The sequence below is a fragment of the Vombatus ursinus genome, unplaced genomic scaffold (assembly GCF_900497805.2).
Source record: "Vombatus ursinus unplaced genomic scaffold, bare-nosed wombat genome assembly UNPS02001419.1, whole genome shotgun sequence".
NCBI classification, from domain to species: domain Eukaryota; kingdom Metazoa; phylum Chordata; class Mammalia; order Diprotodontia; family Vombatidae; genus Vombatus; species Vombatus ursinus.
This window is the reverse complement of record NW_020941197.1, coordinates 4,965,756-4,988,230: the sequence shown is the minus strand read 5'-3', so window position 1 is coordinate 4,988,230 and position 22,475 is coordinate 4,965,756. Positions and strand designations below refer to the sequence as shown.

At 39.5% G+C, this 22,475-nt stretch overlaps 1 protein-coding gene across 5 annotated transcripts in view; it reads right to left on the bottom strand.

Annotated features, from left to right (window-relative positions):
- Nucleotides 1-22,475, bottom strand: part of SH3KBP1 (SH3 domain containing kinase binding protein 1) — a 434,394-nt gene that overhangs the window by 123,560 nt on the left and 288,359 nt on the right. For all 5 annotated transcript variants that reach the window (XM_027866157.1, XM_027866165.1, XM_027866172.1 and 2 more), the window contains one exon: nucleotides 11,514-11,589. In XM_027866157.1, the coding sequence (XP_027721958.1) occupies nucleotides 11,514-11,589 (76 nt within the window). The remainder of the gene's footprint in view (nucleotides 1-11,513; nucleotides 11,590-22,475) is intronic.

Below are 22,475 nucleotides of genomic sequence, written 5' to 3'. Positions count from 1 at the left end.
ATCCTGCCATGGGGGCCACTGCTCTGATTGAATGTTTAGCTTGGAGAGGATGAGTCTATGGTCAGTCCAGCACTCTGCACCACACATTGCCTTTGTTATGCTCACATCTGTGTGTCTGTCTCTTCTCCTTAAAATGATATAGTCTATTAAATGCCAGTTTTTGCTGTGAGGGTGCATCCGTGAAGTTTTATTGCATTTGGGTAAATAGATGATAATGTGGGTGATGAGAAGGTCATGGGACACACAAGTCTTCAGTAGTAAGTCACCACTGCTGTTGCTTTTTCCAACCCCATTCCTCCCAAGGATTCCCTGCCATGTCTGATAATCTGTGCCTACTCTGACATTAAATTCACTCAGTATTACAAACTTGTCCTCTTTTGGCACATTGATAATGACAGTCTCCAAGTCTTTGTAAACTTTTTCTTTGACCTCATTGGGGTTCATCATGGTGGGAGCATGCACACTGATGATGGTGGCTTGGCATTTTCCTTTAAGTGGTAATCGCACTGTCACAAGCCTGTCATTCACTTCTTTTAGGAGGCATACAAGCTTGTTGACTAGTTTTGATTAAGAAATCTATGAAACCTATGATAGTTTCAAGGTGCTCCTATGAGTGGCCACTCCAGAGAAACATGTATCTAGCTCCAACTTCAGTAAGCTGGCCTTCACTTGTCAGCCTTATTTCACTCAGGGCTACTATTTGGATGTGACGCTTTTCTGAGGTTTTCTTCTTTTTGGTGAGGCAATTTGGGTTAAGTGACTTGCCCAGAGTCACACAGCTACTAAGTGTTATGTGTCTGAGGCCGCATTTGAACTCAGGTCCTCCTGACTCCAGGACCAGTGCTCTATTCACTGCACCACCTAGCTGCCCCTCAGAGTTCTTTCACAAAAAGAGCTGTGTTGTCTTTAAGTATGCCCACATTCCATTTACCAATGATAAGTGGAATCATCTTTGGAAAAGTTTTTGTACATTTTTCTGTGTTTCAACCATGAGGTGGAATCCCTGTCTGTTGCAGTAAGCAGGCCAGGGTTAAGTGAAGCAGACAATTTCTTAGGGCACCCTTTCAAGCCCCTTCCTCACACCAGGAGGTAGGCTGTGTGGTCCTTCAGAGGCTGTTCAGACACCCAGGGGACTGCTGAATCCCACCATTCTTTTGGTCCAGTAAAAAGATGACCCTATGACCTGGGCTGCAACTACAGCTCCCAGTATATTTTCACCTGCTGTTTTGTCACCTGCCCATCACCACAGGACTTTGAGGCAGGTAAAAATAGTAAAATGCTATGGGTGATGTCTTTTGATTAGCATATAAACTGGATTTAAGTGAGGCAGAGTTGCACAGTCATCAGCCTCACTATCTCTTCCAGAGTCATCAAAGTGCAGTGGTAAAACAAAAGTCAAGAAAACTGGCAATGGCCCAGGATGCAGTGGATGACCTTGGCATCTTTGATGTCTGACCAGGCTCTAAGTGCTCCACAGAACCTGCTTCCACCCCCTTCGTGGTCTGTTGGAAGACGCTGTTCATATCTACCCACTCTACTAGGGGATGTCTTCACATGCTTGGGGCAGACACCCTAACTCACTGACAGGTCTGAGGTCCACTGTTCATCCTCAACCTGGTTTACCCTGTCTGCGGAAACAGCTTACCAGGGTGTGGTCACTGCGCATGCTACAGCTTCTTGGAGTCACAGGTGAGAGTCAGGTGACAGGAGGACACCAAAGGTGGAAAGAGCGCTAAAAAGGGCCCGGCAGGCCTCACACCAGGGGTATCAGTCTTCCTTGAACACCCGTACACCCCAAAAACATAAGGAGTAGAGACAGCATCTGAATGTGACGCTGCGATACCAGCCTCCTTGCGTTTCCTAGCACAAGACACTTCATTTCCCAACTTGGGCTGTCCCCCACACCTGGATTTCTCTCCTTCCTCCACTCTGCCTCCTGACTTCCTTCAAGTCCCAGCTAACATCCCACCTACTACATGAAGCCTTTCCCCTTTCCCCTTAATGCTAGCATCTTCCTCTGTTGACTTCTTCTAATTTCTCCTGTATGTGTCTTGTTCATACACACTTGTTTGCATGTTGCCTCCCTCATTAGACTCTGAGCTCCTTGAGAGCAAGGATTGTTTTTTGCCTTTCTTTGTATCCCCAGCACTTTGCACAGTGCCTGGAAGACAGTAGGCGCTTTATAAATAAATGCTTGTTCCCTACTACCCACAAACACTCACTACCTCCACCAACTCAGACTCCTTCTTGAAATTCACTCCTCTCTGGGGCTTCTGTGCCACCATCGTCCCGGTTTTCTTCTTCTTCCATGGGCTATTCCCTTTTCTGACATCTTTCTCCAGGTAACTTTCCTCCTCCCAACTCTACAAAGGACCTTAGTTTATTTCTCTGCCCACCCCATTGTGCTCTTGATGCACTCTGTTTTGGAATTCTTCTACCTTCTTTGTCACAAGGGATGACTCTCTGGTAGAAGGAGGGATGAGTTACAGCAAGATATGCAATGGATGTGGAAAAAAAGAGAACTGTAAAAAACGTAATAGGAGAACTTTAGTTTTCTATAGAAATGTCTAAACCCTTCTTAATTTGTAATAAACTCTAGTGCAAAATGTAGAAATACATTTTGCATGTCTTCATAGGTATAATGGGCATCATGCTTCTTGCCTTCTCAATTGAGTGGGGAAGGGTTGGAGGGGAAAGAGAGAATTAAGAACTGAAAATACAATTTTTTAAAAAATTCAATTAAATTTTTTAAAAATGCATAATAGAGCCAAGCTATTAAAAATGAGTGAATAGCATACAACTCCTCACAACAAAACACATTATCTGCACTCTCCAAAAGGTCACAATGATAACAACTGACACATACATATAAAACCCATTAAATTTTGCAAAATTCTTTATCTCATCTCAGCTTCCCAACAACCTTGTGGCATTGCTGGTACAGGGATTCTTATGTGCATTTTAGATATGAAGAAAATGGGTTTGAGAAAGGTAAAGTAATTTGTCCGTGATCACACAGATCATTAAGCACCAAAAGGAGGATGTGTACCTGAGTCCTCCTGACTCCACGTTCTACATTCTCTCTATTATAACGTTGTCTCCCAAATGCTAACCATGACATTCAGCACCAGATCACTTAAAGTACTAAAAGTGATCACAAAAAGATATTCTAAATAAAGGAGCTCGGGCTTTTCTGATGCTTCACAATCAGCTCACAAACAAAATCTTCATGCTTTCATTTTAAAAACCTATTTCCAGATATTCCACAATGCAGAAGATGAGTAACAGCATTAGAGCAAAAAAAAAATCTAAATCACTGGGTCCATTTTTTTTTAACCTAAACAGCTGAACCCCATATGTCATGAACAACCCTGAGTAAAGAAGTCCTTTACAGGTTTAAGCCGGGAGGGAGAATTTTGTTGCCTCTACAATAGGAGAGAACATTCTACACTAGCAGCACTGAGTTCAGGAGAAAGGCTTCAGTATCAGAGCACTTGGTTTGACTGTTTACTATGTGACTTTAAGCAAGTCATTTACTTTTTTTAAATTAACTTCATTTTCCCCATCTGTAAGAGGGTGATAATTTTATTTGCTCTGTTTATCTCACAAGGTTACTTGGAGGATCAAATGAAAAATCACACATTTTCTTGAATGAATATATCAAGTGCTATTCAAAAGTAAAATTTTATTTGATCATAGGAATTTTGTTTTGGAAGGCTCTTTTGTGTACTCCCTAGGGCCCTGGAATGGGAAGATCTGCCTCAAGGACATTTATTTTCACCAAATCACTTGAAACCAACCAACTACACAGGAACAGCTTCTAAAGTCATTCAATCACCCAACAGGTACTTAAGATATGTCTATGTGTGTAATGTAATGTGCCGAGTGTTGAGAGGAATAAAAAGATGAAATCATGTCTTGCAACGAGCAGGAGACAAGTACAGAAATAATTAAAATGCAAGGCAGTACATGATAAGTTCCTTAAGAGACAGACAGAGCAGTATGAAGTTCAGAGGAGAAGAGAGATGACTTTCTAGGCAGATGTGAGATCAGGGACATATTTAGGAAAAGCTTCGTGGAGAACAAAGCAAGTAAATTAGGCCTTGATGGATAGAAAGCTTTGACAAGCAGAGATGCTGGGATGAGAACTCTATGACCAAAGAATATGGCAGCAGGAAAACAAAGGGCAAATTTAGGGGAAGGTTGGATAGGCCAGTTTGGCTGAACATAGGGCATAATGTAAGGGGAAAGTAGATTACCTTACAGAGGTTGACATGTCAGAAGCAGATAGTAAAAGCCCTGAGAGTATGAGGCTGGTGCAAGAGGTGAGATGAGAAACACAAATTGGGCTAGATTTCAAATAGAAAAATTAAAATAAAGCTGCCCCTGTCCCATTTGACATCTGTAATGGGATTCCTTTTTCCTTTTTGTTTTAAATTAATGATGATCGAGTTTTTTAGCCTTATTCTATATTGTGAACATGGCTTTTTTAATTCTTTCTAAAATGTGCACTGTGAGCTGACAGACACTCATGCTTTAAAAAAAGAAATTTTCAAAAACAAAGAAAAATGACACAAACAATCCCTCAATTCTCTAAATTTTCCTATTTCATTTTTCAGGGCTACCCTCCTTCATTCTACTTCTCTACTTTATACAGAACATCCTCTACCGAATAAGTGAAAACCCAGCAGAGTCAGGAACTACTATGAAATATATAGAAGGTAGTTTCTCTAGTGGAAAGAGTATTGGATTTGAGGGTCAAATCATGGTTCCGTTAATGTATCCAGGGGTGGAGAACCTGCGGCCTTGAGGCCGTGTGTGGCCCTTCTCAGTCCTCAAGTGCAGCCCTTTGACTGAATCTAAATTTCACAAAACAAATTTCCTTAATAAAGGGATTTGTTCTGTAAAACTTGGTCTCAGTCAAAAGGCCGCACCCAAGGACCTAGAAGGCCACAGATTCCCCACCCCTGAGTACCCTACTGGGCAATTCACTTCACCTCTAACTCCTGGCAGTCTCCTTATCTATAAAGTGAGAGGGTCTGGACAAGATAATCACTTGAATTCTACCTCTAAATCCTATGATATCAAGGTATCAGAGATCATGCTCTCCAGCTGCCTCAGCACCCTGCTCTGAGGAACAGCTTGGCCTCTGGGCTAGGCAAAGAAAGAAGTAGTCGCAGAAAGCAATCAAAGAGCTGCAGAAGAAAGGGGCCTTGCTCAGGATCAGAAAGCAAAGGACACCAGAAAAGCCAAAGGCGGCAGCAGCTTTCTCCTTGCTGGGGTTGGTTTGTTGAGTCCATTTACCCAGACCTGAGTGGTCCTAGAAGGTTCCTGATAGAATAAGACAGCTGACACCAAAAACATCAGGGAATTTCAGTCTTCTTCCAAATCCACCTGGACCCTGACTCTCTCCTGATGCCCTGATATCCAAGTTCAGAGCTCCCCAAAGGTTACTTAAAAACTGTTCCTACTGGATTCATGAGTCAAGATCAAATAGACATTCATTTGACCACTCAGAGGAGCAGCTGTGGGGAACTAAATAAACTCAAACTGGGCATTTCTTAAAATTCCTTGATCAAAGAAGCTTCTCTACTAAGGGAATTCTGGGATGAGAAGACTAGTCGATTTGCTTTAGCTTGATAGATGTTGTATTATTTTAGTATGCAGTATGTGCTAGTTATTATGGCTAACTTGCTTGATTATCAGTTCAATGCTAATAAGTGAAAGCAGCAGCCAAGCATGTTTACCTGTTTCTGAGGACGAATCAAGTTCATTCGAGTCCCATGCCAAGGGCTCATAAATACAGTGCATTCGAAAAAGAGGAATTGTTTTGGTTTCGGCTAGGAGGTTGGGAGTAAGGAATTAATTCTGACTAAATAAATCCACAAATGAGAGCTAATTGGTGATGATCCATGGAGACAGGTAGAGCTGATAGATGGAAGGATGGTAACCTGAATAACCATCAAGAACACAGCAATTCCTTAGTACTTGTGCCTAGTGGCTGGAACACGTGCAAACTGACACAGTGAGCAAGGAGGCCAGATCCCTGTTGCTCAACAGGATCAGGTGAACAGAGTGGCTGTCATTTCTACTTGGTTGTTTAAAAAAAAAATTAAATGCGTCTCTCTTACCTACTGTATATAGTCATAGATAACCACATATGTACACATGTGTATACATACGTATATACACACATATAGCTATACATGTATCTTCATGTGTATATGTACATATATAGTACGCAAGAGATAAGATATGTGTTACATATATGTACATATGTATGTATGTATCTATGTATGTATATATTTGTGTCTGTGTGTGGTATGTGTGTATGTCAAAGGCTATAAGAGGGGAGGGTGGGGTGTGGGTGTGTAAAATATGTCTAAACCTAGAATGATCTTATAACCAGAACAGGACACAGATATACCCTGCAGCTATGCAAAACACACCACATGTATTTCAGACCAGGTTGGGCATCAGAGTCTAAGGCCTGAATCCTGTGGGTGATTCAGTTGTAGAGAGAATGATCACTTGAGGCTTCAGCTATACTTGGTTTACAAAAAAGCATTTTGAGGGAGGAAGAAGAAATAACATATAGAAAAGAAGTGTAAGACATGAATCTGCCTGAGTTCCCAAAGTAGAGAAATGTATCTAAACTTTGAAGAAGAATAACATGACCATTAGGCAAGTGTGGGGCATTTTTGGAAAAGGTCAAATAGTTCAATTTGGCTAGGGCATTGAGCGAAAGCAGATCAGTTTACAAAGTGGCAGAGAGTAGATGTCCTCAAATTGTGAAGCCGGGCAAGGGTAAGGAGAGAGTGAAGGTACATGTCAAAAATGTGATGCTTAGCAGTTTCCACATTAATAGATTAGAGGAAAGAGAGGCTATCCAGAAGCAGGGTCATAAGAGCACAGATCGAGAGCTTGAAGCAACCTTAAAACCATGAAGTTCTATCACCTCATTTTACAGATTAGGAAACTTGCCCAGGGTCACTAGTAAGAGTTTGAGGTGGGATCTGCCAGACCTTTTCAGCTCCAAGTCCAGTGCTCTAACCATTACACCACACTGTTTCTTTTTAGCTAAAGGGAGAAAAGTATGATAAAGCTGACCAACTTTTCTTTTTCCAGTTTGCTTCCCCCCACCCCCAGGTGGAGAGGTAATCATTTTACTTTGTCTCTGTCTTTTCTACAGGAATCAGAAGTAAATTTGGAGATGGTTGGCAGGAAAATTTAAAAAAAAAAAAGCAGAACAAGAACCTGCCACATTGATATCTCCTAGGAACAACATATGTTTGATATTTGAAGACTTATCAGACTACTTAGAGATGGAATACATAAAAAAAACTTGAGAATAATTATAAAGACACATAAGAAATGATGAAAGATAATGTTGTATAAACTGAAGAGTAAAGTGCTAAAGGGACCTGAGGAGTGGGATAGGGCTAATCAGGGAAAGTACAATGCTTTTGCACAATAATCACAAATGATTTGGGAGGCCTGAGACACTTCTGCATAAATTGTGAGCAGATTTCTTCTAAATCACATGCTCAGCTGGTTCACTGATTCTGAAAGACTAAAATATTAGTTCAGAAAGACGTCAAGTCTTATCTTCAAACTATTATTCTTTCCAAGGAATTATAGGAATCTGCATAAATTGCAACAAAATGAAGAAAATTCCAGATGTGGAAAGGAAGAAGAATCCTCAGGGGCACGTCATTATGAATATTTAGACAATTCTCCTCTTGTTATACAGATTTTGCCACAATCTGTTCAGAAGCACACATTCCAGATGAATTTCATTATTATAAAAAATTGGGGTGGGGGGGACAATGTAGGACATTTGAATAAATACTGATCAGATAAATTTCACTTTCCCTCAGACATACTAACTCATATTAACAGCTCTGAAATCATAACTCTCTAGTCTGAAAGAGATTTCTGAGAAGGGGTCACTAGGCTTCAACAGCCAGTTAAAGGAGTCCAACAGAATCTCACAGAAAGGTTAAGAACATTTGCTTCAACTGTTTCATGTGTATAAATGTCACTCCCGTAAGACCATAAGTTCCTTCAAGACAGGGATCTCATAGAGCGAAGTGGATAGAACATGGCCCCTGAAGTCAAGAGGACCTGAGTTCAAATTTGACCTTAGACATATAACACTTACGAGCTGTGTGACCCTGGGCAAATCACGTAACTCCAACTGCCTCACCAAAAAAAAAAAAAAAAAGGATAGGAATCTCAACCCAAGTCTCAGTGCTTCTAAAACTGAATCAGATGATGTCAGAGCTGGGGAAGAGCCCTCAGAGATCATCTAGTACAACAACTTCATTTCACAATTAAGGAAACTGAGCCCCTGCGGAATTGACACATATTTTGCAAGTATGTCTAAGCTGCCTTGTCTCCTTCAACAGAATAAAAGCACCCAGAAGACAGGACTATTTCACTATTGTCTTTGTATCTCAGTGCCTGGCAAATAAAGGCTCTTAATAAATGCTTGCTATAATTAAAACAACTCTGAGGTACTACATCACACGCATCAGATTGGTCAACATGACAAAACAGGAAAATGATAAATGTTGGAGAAGATGTGGGAAAATTGGAACACTAATGCATTGTTGGTGGAGTTGTGAACTGATCTATTCATTTTGTTTTTGTTTTTGTTTTTGTTTTTGTTTTGTTTTTTTGGTGAGGCAATTGGGGTTAAGTGACTTGCCCAGGGTCACACAGCTAGTAAGTATCATGTGTCTGAGACTGGATTTGAACTCAGGTCCTTCTGACTCCAAGGCCAGAGCTCTATCCACTGCTTCACCTAGCTGCCCCCTGATCTATTCATTTTGGAAAGCAATTTAGAACTATTCCCAAAGGGTTATAAAACTGTGCATACCCTTTGACCCAGCAATAGCAATTTTAGGTCTGTATCCAAAAGAGATCATAAAAATGGGAAAAGGACCCACATGTACAAAAATGTTTATAGCAGCTCTTTTTGTGGTGGCCAAGAACTGGAAATTGAAGCGATGCCCATTAACTGGGGAATGGCTGGACCAAGTTGTGGTATATGAATGTAATGGAATATTATTGTTCCATAAGAATGATGAGCAAGTAGACTTCGGAAAAACCTGGAAAGACTTGTATGGTCTGATGCTGAGTGAAATGAGCAGAACCAGGAGAACATTTAGCTCTTCTCAGCAAAGCAAGGATCTAAGACAATTCCAAAAGACTCATGATGGAAAATGCTTTCCACATCCAGACCATGGAGCCTGAATGTAGATCAAAGCATACTATTTTCTCTCTTTTTTTTCTTCTTTCTCGTGTTTTTTTTTTTACAACATAACTAATGTGGAAATATCTTTAATATGATTGTACATGTATAGCCTATATCAGATTACATGCTGTCTTCAGGAGGGGGGAGGGGTAAGAGGGGGAGAAAATTTAAAACTCAAAATTTTATGGAAGTGGATGTTGAAAACTAAATACACACACACACACACACACACACACACACACACACACACATGCCTGCTATTTGATTAACCTGCCCAAATCCACTAGTTAATGGCTGAGACAAGAGAGATGGTACAGAGAAAAGAGCATTGGCTCTAAAGTCAGAAGGCCCAAGCTCAAATCCCAAGTCTGACACTTCTGGGCAACTCACTTATCTTACAGGGTCTTAATCCTTCTCCTTGCTCTTCCCTGCTACCCCCAGACATACAGGAGTACACCTCCATGTAGTACACATCTAATAAATTTCAGCTGTTTTTCAGTCATGTCTGACTCTTTGTGTCCTCATTTGAGATATTCTTGTCATTTCCTTCTCCAGTTCATTTTACAGATGAGGAAACTGAGGCAGACAGGGTTAAGAGACTTGCCCAGGGTTACACAGCTAGTAAGTGTCTGAGGCCAGATTTGAACTCACAAAGGTGAATCTTCTTGACTTTTGGCCTAGCAGTCTTATTCACTGTGCCACCTAAGCCGCCCCATTTAATAAATATTTGTAGAATTGAAAGGAAACCTCCTGATGGATGGGATTAGAGCAAAGACTTTCCCATATGCTAAAGGATTTAGGATTGTGTACCTGACTATGCCTCAGGTCCCACGAGGCCTATATTGAAAGCATAGGGCTTTCTGGGATGAAGCTACTGGCCTATGTTCCTTCACAAGCCATTTGCTTCAAACAATATAAAAGGAAAGAAAAAAGATGTGTGTGTTTGTGATGTGCCAAATTATGAGGCTGAGGACTCAGACTTAATGACTTGTTTACCAACAGCCGACTAAAGTCCAATATGATCCTTATCCTCTCCTAACATGCAAAGCACTATGTTGAGTAATCCTTGTTAGCCAAGTTTGATGGGCCAAATATTTTTGATTCCATTTGCTTTAGATATGTATCCACGTGACGTTTCCAAGCATCCTTTCCAAAAGTCCTAATTCCTTACAACATTTTAACACTATTTTTGTATGTTTCATGTGATAAATGAAGGATAAATAGGTGAACTCTTAAAACAAATAGCTTTTAACTGTATTTTCATGTTAAAAGCAGTTTCATTTTTAACTTGCGCTCCAACCCATTTTCAAAGTCCTTTATGAATCTCCTGTGATGCTGAAAATAGGTCTCACAAAGAAGTCATGAGTTACTGACCAATGCAATGACCAATTATGACTTCAAAGAATCAATGCTGTCCACTGCCTGCTACCTACCTCCTAACTGGTAATGGAAAGACTTTTTGGATATGGTAAACAGGTAAATTTGTTGTGGCTGATTATGATTATTTGTTTCAAGGTTTGTTTTTCTTTTGTTCATTGGAAGTGGAATTTAGGAGAGAAAGCAGGGATTCAGAGATAATATAAACAAAAAAAGAAAGAAAAGGTCATTGGAACAATTTTTAAATGCAGAGAAGGAAGTACAGAAAGAGACAAGTGGGACAGCTTTGAAAGTAATGCTGTATTTATTCCTTTGTTTTTAAGCATGGTTTCACATAGTATCCTTTCTATAGTCTACTTTGTAAAAGGAAATGTTCATATTGCATATGTGCATGTTAAATTTAGAATAACAAAAATGATCTTTAAAAAGTCATGAGTTATAAATACAAGCAGCACTCCTGTAAGAACGTGTAATGTAGCAGTGTCAGAATAATGTGCTCTTAGGTCGGTGTTTGTGTTTATGACCGTGAATTCAACAGAATGAAAATACAGTTGTTCTCAATGACGTCACCTCAACTGTGCCAGGCATTTGCTGAGGTACAAAGCTGAGCAAGAAACTTTCCTAAAAGCTTTTACTCCAAGAATAATGAGACAGGAGGCAGCTAGGTGGCACAATGGATAGAGTACTGGCCCCGAAGTCAGGAGGACCTGAGTTCAAATCCGGCCTCAGACCAAACACTTGACACTTACTAACTGTGTGACCCTGGACAAGTCACTTAACCCCAATTGCCTTATTTAAAAAAAAAAAAGCAATTCCAAACATTCAAAGAGGTTTAGCATCTTTAAAGTGTGAAGGGCTAAATACAGACACTTACTCTTGGTTCTGTTGTCCATTTCTATTTTTGCTGACTCCTGAGTTGCTGCTGTTGGAGGTAACTTCTTCCCAACCGTCTGAAACAACCAAAAAATTTTATTTAATAAGATTAACTCAATTAACCCCAGAGGCTGAAACCAGGATTATAAATTAATTAAATAAAAATAGTAGAAATACCTAATTTTTACATTAAAATTGAAAATTACTGCCTGATATATATTGTATACCAATTTCTGAATTATAATGACAAACAACTGGGCAAGGATCTAAATTTAAAATATATTTATCTCATATTTAAGTATTTGGGATTATTTATTCCCTTTCTTCTTCAACATATTTTATTAATATTAATCACACATCTAATAAACCACTTGAGAGGTACAGTTTTCATATTTTAGATTAAAGATTAATTTTTAAATTTAGATTAATTAAACTGGTGATAAATTCCCAACTCATAGTTACTTTGATCCCATATCGCTATCTTTTTTTTAAGTCAGATTTATGATTTTGACATTAAAAGACTAGTGTCAAACTCAAATAAATAGATGCCTGCAGGTGAATACTGAAAACCAATCAACCAGTAAACACTTATTAAGTTCCTACTATGTTCAGTGGGAAGATAAGTGGCATTGTAGATAGAGCACCAGCCTGGAGTCAGGAAGATATGAGTTTGAATATGGCCTCAGACACTTACTAGTTGTGTGACCCTGGGCAAGTCACTTAACCCTGTTTGCCTCAATTTCCTCATCTGTAGAATGAGCAGGAGAAGGAAATGGCAAACCACTCCAGTTTCTTTGCCAAGAAAATCCCACATGGGGTCAGGAAGAGTCGGACATGACTGAAAAAGCCTGAACAACAGTAACACTATGTTACAGGCACTATGTTGTATTGTATTTTTTTAAATTTCTTTTAAACATTTCCTAATTACATTTTAATCTGATTCAGGTTGCACTCTGGAGTTTAAGGGGCTCCTAGTGAGAAAACTCCCTCTACCAATATAAACTGGTATTTATTCATCAACAAATCATTTTAGGGAGCTGCCTGAGGCACTGAGAAATTAAGTGATTTGCCCAGTCTGTAGTATCAGAGACAATACTTGAACACAGGTCTCTGACTGAGGCCTGCTCTCTATTTACTATGCTCTGGGGCCTCTTCACATCTGCAACTACTAAATTACATTAAAATATGTTGGCTTATTATGAATTAATTTTTCTTTTAAAACTGAAGGCTAATTCTATTATCACCAACTACTACTGAATCAACCACAAGGAATGCTAAATAGTGTCTTGCCCAAGAATGCTGCTATGCAAACAGGCACTTCTTACAGCTCATTTTATTCATAAAAATGAAGGCAGAAAAGGTGAGGGCCTTTTTGTGGCTACCAACTTTTTACCATGATTCTGACTTAATTTCCAACCATAGTTTCTATGGATACAAGGGAGACAACTCAGCTAGCAAGTGATAAATCTTCTCACTAGCTGTATAAAAATCTCTCTGCACAAAGAAAACCCATGAATGAAGGAAGAGAGGAAACAAAATTAATGTGTCACTCATGAAACCAGGACCAGAGGAGTTTTCCTCTAAATGATAATGATTCGTAACCCCATTTTAAATCAGAAAAATGTCCTCATGCTAGAAGGGTAAAAATGGACATTAAATCTGAATAAATCACAGAAAGTAGGTAATTCAAATTTTCAACGTTTCATGAATTTTTAAAAATACTTTGCCAAATCTCCTGTACATTTTACTCGGTGACATTTTGATTTGGTGCTATGAGGCTTTCTGAGTTTGACTTCAAAAAAAAAATTAAACACTCAAAGTAACATTCAATCCCTAACTACTACTGAACATGCATACTAAAATCCTTTTCCAATTTTAGAGTGATAAGGGAAGAAAGATAAGAGAAGAAAGACTTTGATCTAAGTCTGTCACAGAGTCAAATCTAGAAAAAGGCTGGCCTTAGGGTCATCTTTTAAAATTATCAGCAATGGAATCTCTGAAACTTCCATTTACAATCCATTTTGTTCTAATAGCAGAAGCAGCTTTTTGTCTCTTCTTTTGTGACCTAAAAAACCCAACATAAACCGTTTCTATTCCTAATCCATCCGGTAGAGCAAAAACAAAGGCAAAAATGTAACAGAAAATGTTACAGCCATTGTTTGACTATCAAATTCTAGTATTTCTATTCTAGAAAAATTTAAATATCCAATGCTTTGGGCTCTTGCTGGCTGATCTTAAAAGAATAAATTCTCAGCTTATACTTTTTTGGGTGATTTTTCTACAATTTAATTCTGAAATATTTAACAATTATGTATTAATAACTTACTGTGATCTGTGTCCCAAAGAGATCAAATAAAAGGGAAAAGGACCTATTTATACAAAAATATTTACAGCAGCTCTTTTTGTGTTTGCAAAGAATTGAAAATTGAGGGAATGCCTGTCAACTATGGAATAGGTGAACAAGTTGTAATATATGATTGTGATGTAACATTATTGTGCTATATGAAATGAAGTCAGTGGTTTCAGAAAAATCTTGGAAGACCTATATGAACTGATGCAAAGCGAAGTGAGCAGAACCAGGAGATTATCATACATAGTAATAGCAATATTGTAATGATGATCAACTGTAAAATACTTAGCTACTCTGATCAATATAATGATCCAAGACAATGATGGACTCATGATGAAAAACGTTATCCACCTCCAGAGAGAGAATTGATGAACTCTGGGAACAAATCGAAGTATAATTTTCTCCCTTTATTTTTCTTGCTTTTTTTTTTTGCAATATGGCTAATACGGAAATATATTTTGCATGATTTCATATATATAACTGGCATCATTGTATGCTTTCTCAGTGAGTGGGGAAGGGTCTAGAGGAAGGGAGATGATTTGGAACTAAATTGTTTTTAAATTAAAAATTAAAAATAATCATTAAAAAAAACTTACTATAGTCAATGCACTGTGCTGAGGTCAGGTGGATACAAAGGTAAGATAAACCAGACACTGTTTTGTCCTGGAAGAGTACAACATCTTTTATCACTTTGTGTTTCTACGGTGACAAAGTGAGCTCCTTTGCATTGCTGACATCCCAGTTCATTAGTGTAACAAAATAAGGGACCACTAAGATATGTCTACCATGTTTACATACTTCTCCTGAGAAAGACATAAAAGCTCAAGCTTTCATCTGTTGCTTCATATCCTACTTCACCTTGTAAGGACACAGCCAGTGAAAAGCAAACATCTCCATCTGAACAACTTTAATCTCCACCTCTCTAATGATTCCTTTCCATCTGCCCACAAACATACTAAGTGACCCACCCCCACCTAAAAAAGCCTTCCCTTTGCTTCATCCACACACTGTTATATCTCTCCACCTCTTTTTGGCCAAATTTGGGGGACAGGGATGTCACTATTTATTTTCTCAACTTCTGGCAAATCTGAAACCTCTCACTGTTTCCTAAAAGCACTTTCTCAGAAAATCATCAGTGAATTCCTAATTAACAAATTAAATTTTTTTTTTGCAATTCTTATCCTCAATTTCTGCAGCAGCTGACATTATTGACCAGCTTTCCTTGTTTTGGATAATTGTTTCATCTTTGACTTCAAAGATACCAATCACTCCTATCTCTCTGACTTTTTCTCCCTGACTTTTCATCCTCTTTTTAAACCTTTAAGGTGGTTTCCCCTCCCAAGGTTATGTCCCTGCCCCCTTCTCTCCTCTCTATAAAATTTAATTTGGCAATCTCACTCATCACCAAGACTTGAACACAGGTAGCTGCCAAATCCCCAGCCCCTGGCTGCTCCCAGAAGCTCTGTATCTGTTCCAAGTGTCCACAGGACACCTATAACTGTGCTTCCTACTAATTTCCCATGTGAAAATTGAGTTTATTATCACCCCCAATAAAACCTGCTTTCTCCGATGTCCTCACAGTTGCTCATCCCAAACCTCATATCTGTCATTTATTCCATGTGTCAGGATCACAACTTTGTATTATCTTTGACTCTTCCGGCTTCCTCACAACTAAAGTAAATCAGTATGCAATCCTACCAGTTCTTCCTCCATAACCTTTTTGGCATTCATCCCCCCCCCTCTCTGTTTTCACTGCCGCCACCCTAATACAAGTCTGGACTTGATAGTGGCCTCCTAAAGGGTCGTCCCACTTCCACTCTCCCCCTCCCCAGCATCATCCTTTACACACATCCCAGCCAGACATGGCCACGCCTACTCATCTGCTCAAAACTCTCAAATAACAACTCACATTTACATGGCACATGAAGATCTGCAATGGGCTGACCTTGTGGGTAAGTAGTACAAGTATTATTATCTCCATTTTGACAAAGAAGGAAATTGAAATTCTGGGAGATGAAATTATGCCTACGGTCACACAACCAATAAGTAGCAGAAATGGGACCCCAATCCAGGTTTTCTATCCCCAAATCTATTTCGCAGGTAAAAGTCAAATTCTCTGCCTGACATTCAAGGTCCTCCAGAGTCTGACATCACCCCACATTTGAAACTTTATCTAACACCTGCCACACCTGCATATATTTGACACATTTCACTGCAGAGCCAAACTGGACCAGTCAACATTAGTGTAAAATAAAGCACCTTCCTTTCCCACCACATTTGTGGAACAATTATTGAACAACACTGTCTGTCTTATGGCAGTGATAGGTGATGTATCCCTTTTAAATTTCCATGTTTTATGTCTATGGAGGGACAGAGGTGGCCACAAACTATAGTGCTGATAAGTGGCTGTCATACTTTTGCCTAAATACCCTGAACAAGGGAGAACTCACTACCACTGAAGTGGCCTACTCCATTTGTGCAGCTTACATTGTTCAGTAGGCAGAGAATGACCTCCCCTCAATCCTCATATCTTTTGTTGTTGAGTCACATCCAACTGTACCTGACCCCATGGACATTACCCATGGGGTTTTCTTGGCAAAGATACTGGAGTGATTTGCCATTTCTTTCTCCAGCTCATTTTACAAATGAGACAACTGAGGCAAACAGAGTTAAGTGACTTGCCCAGGGTCACACAGTTAGTAAGTGTCTGAGGTCAGATTTGAACTGATTCTAGTCTTCCTAATTCTAGGCCTGGTGCTCTATCCACTGCACCACCTAGCTGCCCCTCACCTCTACAGCACAACTCAAATACTACATACATCCTCTAGGAAGCCTTTACTAACTTCCCCCAATTGGTTAAGGCCTTACCCTCTTTAGATCTCATACAGCATTTGTTTGCATCTCTTATGTACCTGTGCATTACTTTACATCATTTACACGTGTGTGTGTTTGTGTGTGTTTGTGTGTTTAACCTTCCCTTACTTGACTACAACCTCTATGAGAGCAAAGACTGCATTTTATCTAAACTTCCAATCTTCCCTAGCACCCAGGCCCATATACACCTCAAAAATGTGAGTGATGAAGCTATTACTAATGTGTCAGACCAACAGTTTCTAACAGTCATGCAGTAAACATCATTAAGGGGAGCCTTGACTTTTAACTCTGGAGTCTTATGTGCCTTTTCCCACTGAAGGGGCATCATGTCAAAAGATTCAGGGGGGACATGAGAGTTGTCTTCAAGCATATGGGGTTTTTACATGGAAGGGACATCAGCCTTACTCAGTTTGGTCTTAAAGGACAGAACCAGAAGCAAAGAGGTAAACTGAGGCTGGAAGTCAGGAAAATCTTCTTAATAGTTAAGAGCTACGTAAATGGAAAGGGCTATCTCAGTGGTAGAGTTCCCTCCCATTCAAAGTATTCAAGCAAAAACAAGACAATCACTCACCAACACTCCAACTCTAAGGTTTGTATTTCTGTAATAGTTGGACACTTCTGTCCCTCCACAGACACAAAACATGGACATTTTAAAACAATCATACCTATCTTCTGCCGTAACCCAGACAGTGCTTCAGACATTGTTCAATAATTGTTCAACAGTGAATATATATGAACCAAAAAAATCTTGGGGAAGATGTTCCTCGGCCAAAACCACTTGCCCATGGTTATAATAATAGTCAATAACAGCTAACATTCAGCACCTACTATATGCTAGGCACTGTGCACTTTACAATTATTATCTCATCCACGCTGTGAGGTAGGTGCTATTATTATCTCTATTTTATAGACGAGAAAACTGAAGGAAACAGAGATTAAGTGACTGGCCCAGGGTCACGCAGCAAAATTTACAGAGGACTTTCTTCACAGCTACTCTTTGAAGTAAGTATTTCAAGAGTTATTGCCTCTAGAAGCAGAAAGACACAGTGGATAAAAAAGTGGCCTTGGAGTCAGGAAAATCTATGTCTAGCTCTGCCCCTGACACATCCTGGCAGCATGATCCTGGGCAGGTAACCTCTATGACTCCCAGGCAACTAACTCTCTAAGACCATACAAGTTGCAGACTGAGTATAGCTCTACACCAGTGGAGGGAATTTTCTCATTGGGAGTTTCTGTAATTTCTGAAATGTCAAATTTGGTAAGTAAATAAACAAATAAAAGAATTTACTCCATTTTACAAATATCCTGGAAACTGAGCTTTAGTAAGACTAAGAGATTTCCCCATGATCACAAAATTAGCAAGTGCTTGAGCTCGGATCCGAATCCAAGTCTTCTGAGTCTAAATCCAATGTTCTTTTCCCATTTCTGTCCATCTAAGGCCAGCCAGACCTTGATCTACTATACCATCCTGTCTGTCGGGTATTCCTCACTGGAAATGATTTTTAAAGAAGAGACAGGAATTAACAATGAAGGAGGGAAAACCTGAAACTCTCCCAGGGTCTCACATACCGCGCTGCCTTTCATCTCCATCCCTTTCTATCAATCCATCAATCAGGAAACATATATCAAGCACCTATTATGTGCCAGGCACTCTGCTAACCACAAGGCTAGCCTGGCTTCAGAGCTTCCAGGAAGAGCAGAGCACTACTGTTCCCCTCTTCTATGCCATCTAAAAGTTTAAAAAAAAAGGGGGAGATTATTCCATAGAATACTAGATAAATTCAAAAATTCCAAAATGTCTTTGAATACAGTCCAAGCCTCTCCCTCTCCCAGAATTCAGAATAAAAACAATATGAAGAACCTCTGACTTACCTTCCCTAGTCCTTTACTGGCCCAAGTCTGGTTTCCCTTGACTCAGGTGGAACTAAATATTAATTTTAAAAGGGAGGAGTTGGAGGTATAGTGCTACCAAGGCTACTCACAGATAGCACGTAGGAGAATGGCAGGCCTCCAGGGAAAACAAGCTGAAAACAGGCTGGGTATCCCTGATGTAGACCACATAGCTTTAAATCTCTACTGGCAAAGCAGAATAGGGGGGAAGGGGTTCTTGTACCCTCCAGTCACCTTTTCCTTGGATCAAAAGGTCCCTTGACATGAAAGGATAACATACAAAGAGTCATTTTATGATTATGATAAGTCTTGTGACAAACATCCTTCCTCACCTTCCAGGAAACTACCAAAGGAATGAATCCAGCTAGAACCATTTAGTGCTATAAGGGAAGGACCAGAATGCATTAACCAGCCTTTTCTCTCTTCCTCTGATACTACAAGTAAAAATCTCACCAACGCTGGCTTACATTTGTCTTCACTGTCTGTAGACCAAATGACAAACTACTGCTTGACTCGGCAAGGAAGGGAAAGAGAAAAAACTGACAGGTATACAAACGGACTGTCACTCTTGATTAATCCCATACACACATTAATCACCAGGCTGGAATACAACCTACTTATTACCCAACAAGGCTCTGCCCTAGTTTCACGTTATTCCCTTCCTTTATTTTTAATCCCTGTCAGTCCTTTAAAAAAGAACTGACAATAAGGAAGAGGAAAGGAAGGAATGCATGAAAGTAGCTTACAAGCACTTACTATGTACCAGGTACTTTGCTGGGGATATAATCATAAACCAGCAAGACAGCCCCGGACCTCCAGGAGCTTACACACCAATGGGAGGAGATAACACATAATGGGGAGCTAGAAACAGGGGGAAGGAAGGAAGTACTTGTGGGGCGGCCTGGCAAGATAGGATGAAAGCTCACCAATGAGAGTCAAAAGTCCCAGGGGGGAGTCTGAGGTCTAGAGGGAGGGGAATGAGAAAGATGGCTTGGGGGCAAGGTCTCAGGGGCAGAGCCTGAGTTCTGATGGGGGTGGGAGAGGGTGGATAGGAAGATCGTCAGAGTACAATAGACACGGTTTGGACCTGGTTAAGAAGAATATAGGCTAAGCAGCATAACATAGAGGATAAAGGGCTAGCCCTGGAGTCAGAAAAACCTGGATTCAAGGTATATACCTGCACATACTAGCTGTGACTTTGGGCAAGTCATCAATCTCCTGGTGCCCCAGGCAATTCTCCTAGACTGTAAGTTACAGATGAGTTTCCCATTGGCATCGGTGGAGGGAATTTCCACACTAGAGAGTTCGATACACTGATAAAATCACAGATCTAGACCAAAACCAACCAACCAAAAAACCCCCAAACGCCTCCCCCAAAGTGATGCATAATTATATTGTTTAATCATCTCTGAGAAAAGAGAGAAGATATAAGGAATATGATTTAAATAATAAACCTGTCTTTTCCTTCAGTGTTCTTCCCAGATATATTAAAAAACAAAACAAAACAAAACTATGCATGTTGTTTTAACAGAGTAAGTTTCTTCTTTATTCCTAGTTGTCTGAATTCCAGTTTCTAGCTGGTAATATCTCTATCAGTACAGATAACCATCATATGATTTCAATAAGTGCCAGAAATAATCTTTGCTTTTTGTACTGAAATGAAGCCACTACTTTTTCATTAAAGTAGAAAAGTCAGTGTGTGAATGACATAACCCTTTCTCTAATGTGATGAAGTCCTGCTCCAAGACAGCAGTGTATCAGTTTTAATTCTTGGCTACTGGTTCTGAATTTTTACGAGACCAGGATGCTGACAAAGTCAGGTCAAACCTATGTGATGACAGCATCCCCTGAACTTATGCCAAACCAATCACAAGCTACTCTAAACAGTAAGAGCACCCATGACAGAATGTTTTTTAAGGAGGAGCATATTTACATCCCACTTGCAACTGAAAATGAAAATTGAGATACCACATATAACACAAACCCATAGAGAAGAAAAAAAAAAATCCAGAGTCCTGAAAGCTCATGCCACAGTTGCCAGCAGCCCAATCTCAGTTAAATACAGATTTTAAACAAAAGAGCTGTTACAGCCTGTAGGCTATTCATAGGTACTGGAAATGAGCTTTCCCCTATAAAGTAGAGGTCACTGATATACCTTTGAAGATGGGCCATCACAGTGGTTTACAACTTATCTACAGTATTTGCTCAGCAAGCTGCATGTTCCATCTCTGAGAAACACAACCAAACACCCACAACTTTTTTTATTCCTATCCAATGTTACTGTTTTTAAAAGTAAAGAAGTAGCATAGGTATATTCTCAATAGACACCCCATGAATTAATACCATACCAACAGGATTTATTTGTGACACATCTACTGTTCTACTCTGTGGCCTTCAGAAAGAGGGTCAGGTCAACGCAGGGTGTGACTTGGCAATCACGTCCTGAAGGACAGACCACTAGGAAAAATTAGAAGGAGAAACAGCAGAAAGCCACTGGTATGCTAGATAGAACTTGAAGTAAAGAGTCAAGATCAACGCCAGATCAAATCAACATTTATTGAACGACCTTGAGTGTTTTAAAACTCCCTCAGACTCTGATCTCAGGATGATGATTTCACAAACATGCCATCTTCTCATGTAAGAAGCAAGCTATAAGCACTCACTTCCTGCTGCTTCTCTGCCCCTAACTGTCCCCTTCAGATACCCTCTTTTGAGAAAGAAACAGCAAGGAGTGCTCATAGCTATTAAAGCTTAAACCCGCACTGAGAATTTTGGGACACTACATATGGAGATGGCTTGTTTGTGATTTTGCGTGTTAACACACACACACACACACACACACACACACACGTATATTTGCCCTCTCCCTCCCATAGGGCTATCCCTTAAAACAAAGAATTTTAAAAAGAAAAAATTCTTCAACAAAATCGACAAACACATTAACCAAGTCTGATGTATTCCACAACCACAGATCTCCCATTTCTGCAAAGAGAGGGATGTGCATTCTCATATGTCTTCTTTAGGGTCAAGTTTGATCTCTACTTGTTTTTACCAAAAAAAAAAAAAAAGAGAGAGAGAGAGAAATCCTCAGACAATGCATACATAGGCTGAAACTACTAAGAGCAACTTTTAACTGACTGAAGAAGCAAGTGAAAGAAGTATACATCATCTTAGGGAGGAGACTAAACAAACAGGAAAAGCATGAACAAGCTTCTCCTCAATGGAATGTTCTGTTATTTAAATGAAAGGGTTTCTTTGACTTACTCTGAAACTGACTTTGGAATCATGTATTTATTGCCCTCGATCCGGACCTTCCAAAATTAATACCAGTAGAGGCTGACTAAAGGACCTCTAAAGTCCCTTTTAAAGCTAGAATTTCATGATGCTATGATTCAATCAATGATCTTTTAAAATAAAAGGCCATTTCCATCTTTTAAATAAAGTTCATTACCTTGTAAAAGAAAAATCCATTTGTAATACATTATAGAATAAAAATAACCTAAAAACTTGAATACCAACATTTCTATTATTTCCTATTTAGCACTAAAAAGATAACCTTAAGTAGAGTTCTGATCTCAATAGCAGCAAAAATAAGCTGAAGCTTAAAAAATAATTTTCAGATTAAATAAGACCCAAGGCTTGCAATTATTTAAAACACCAGTTTCCCTGATATCCAAAATATCTCAGAAAACACATTGTGTTTAATTCTACTGCTGTTTTGTTACTATACTATGACATCTCTCTTCTCCTCATATAAGCCAAATGGCTTAAATGCACCATCTATTTCTGCTGTCTTCATTTTCTTTGCTTTTACTACTTCCCATAAGTAGCGAAGGAACAGCTAGATGG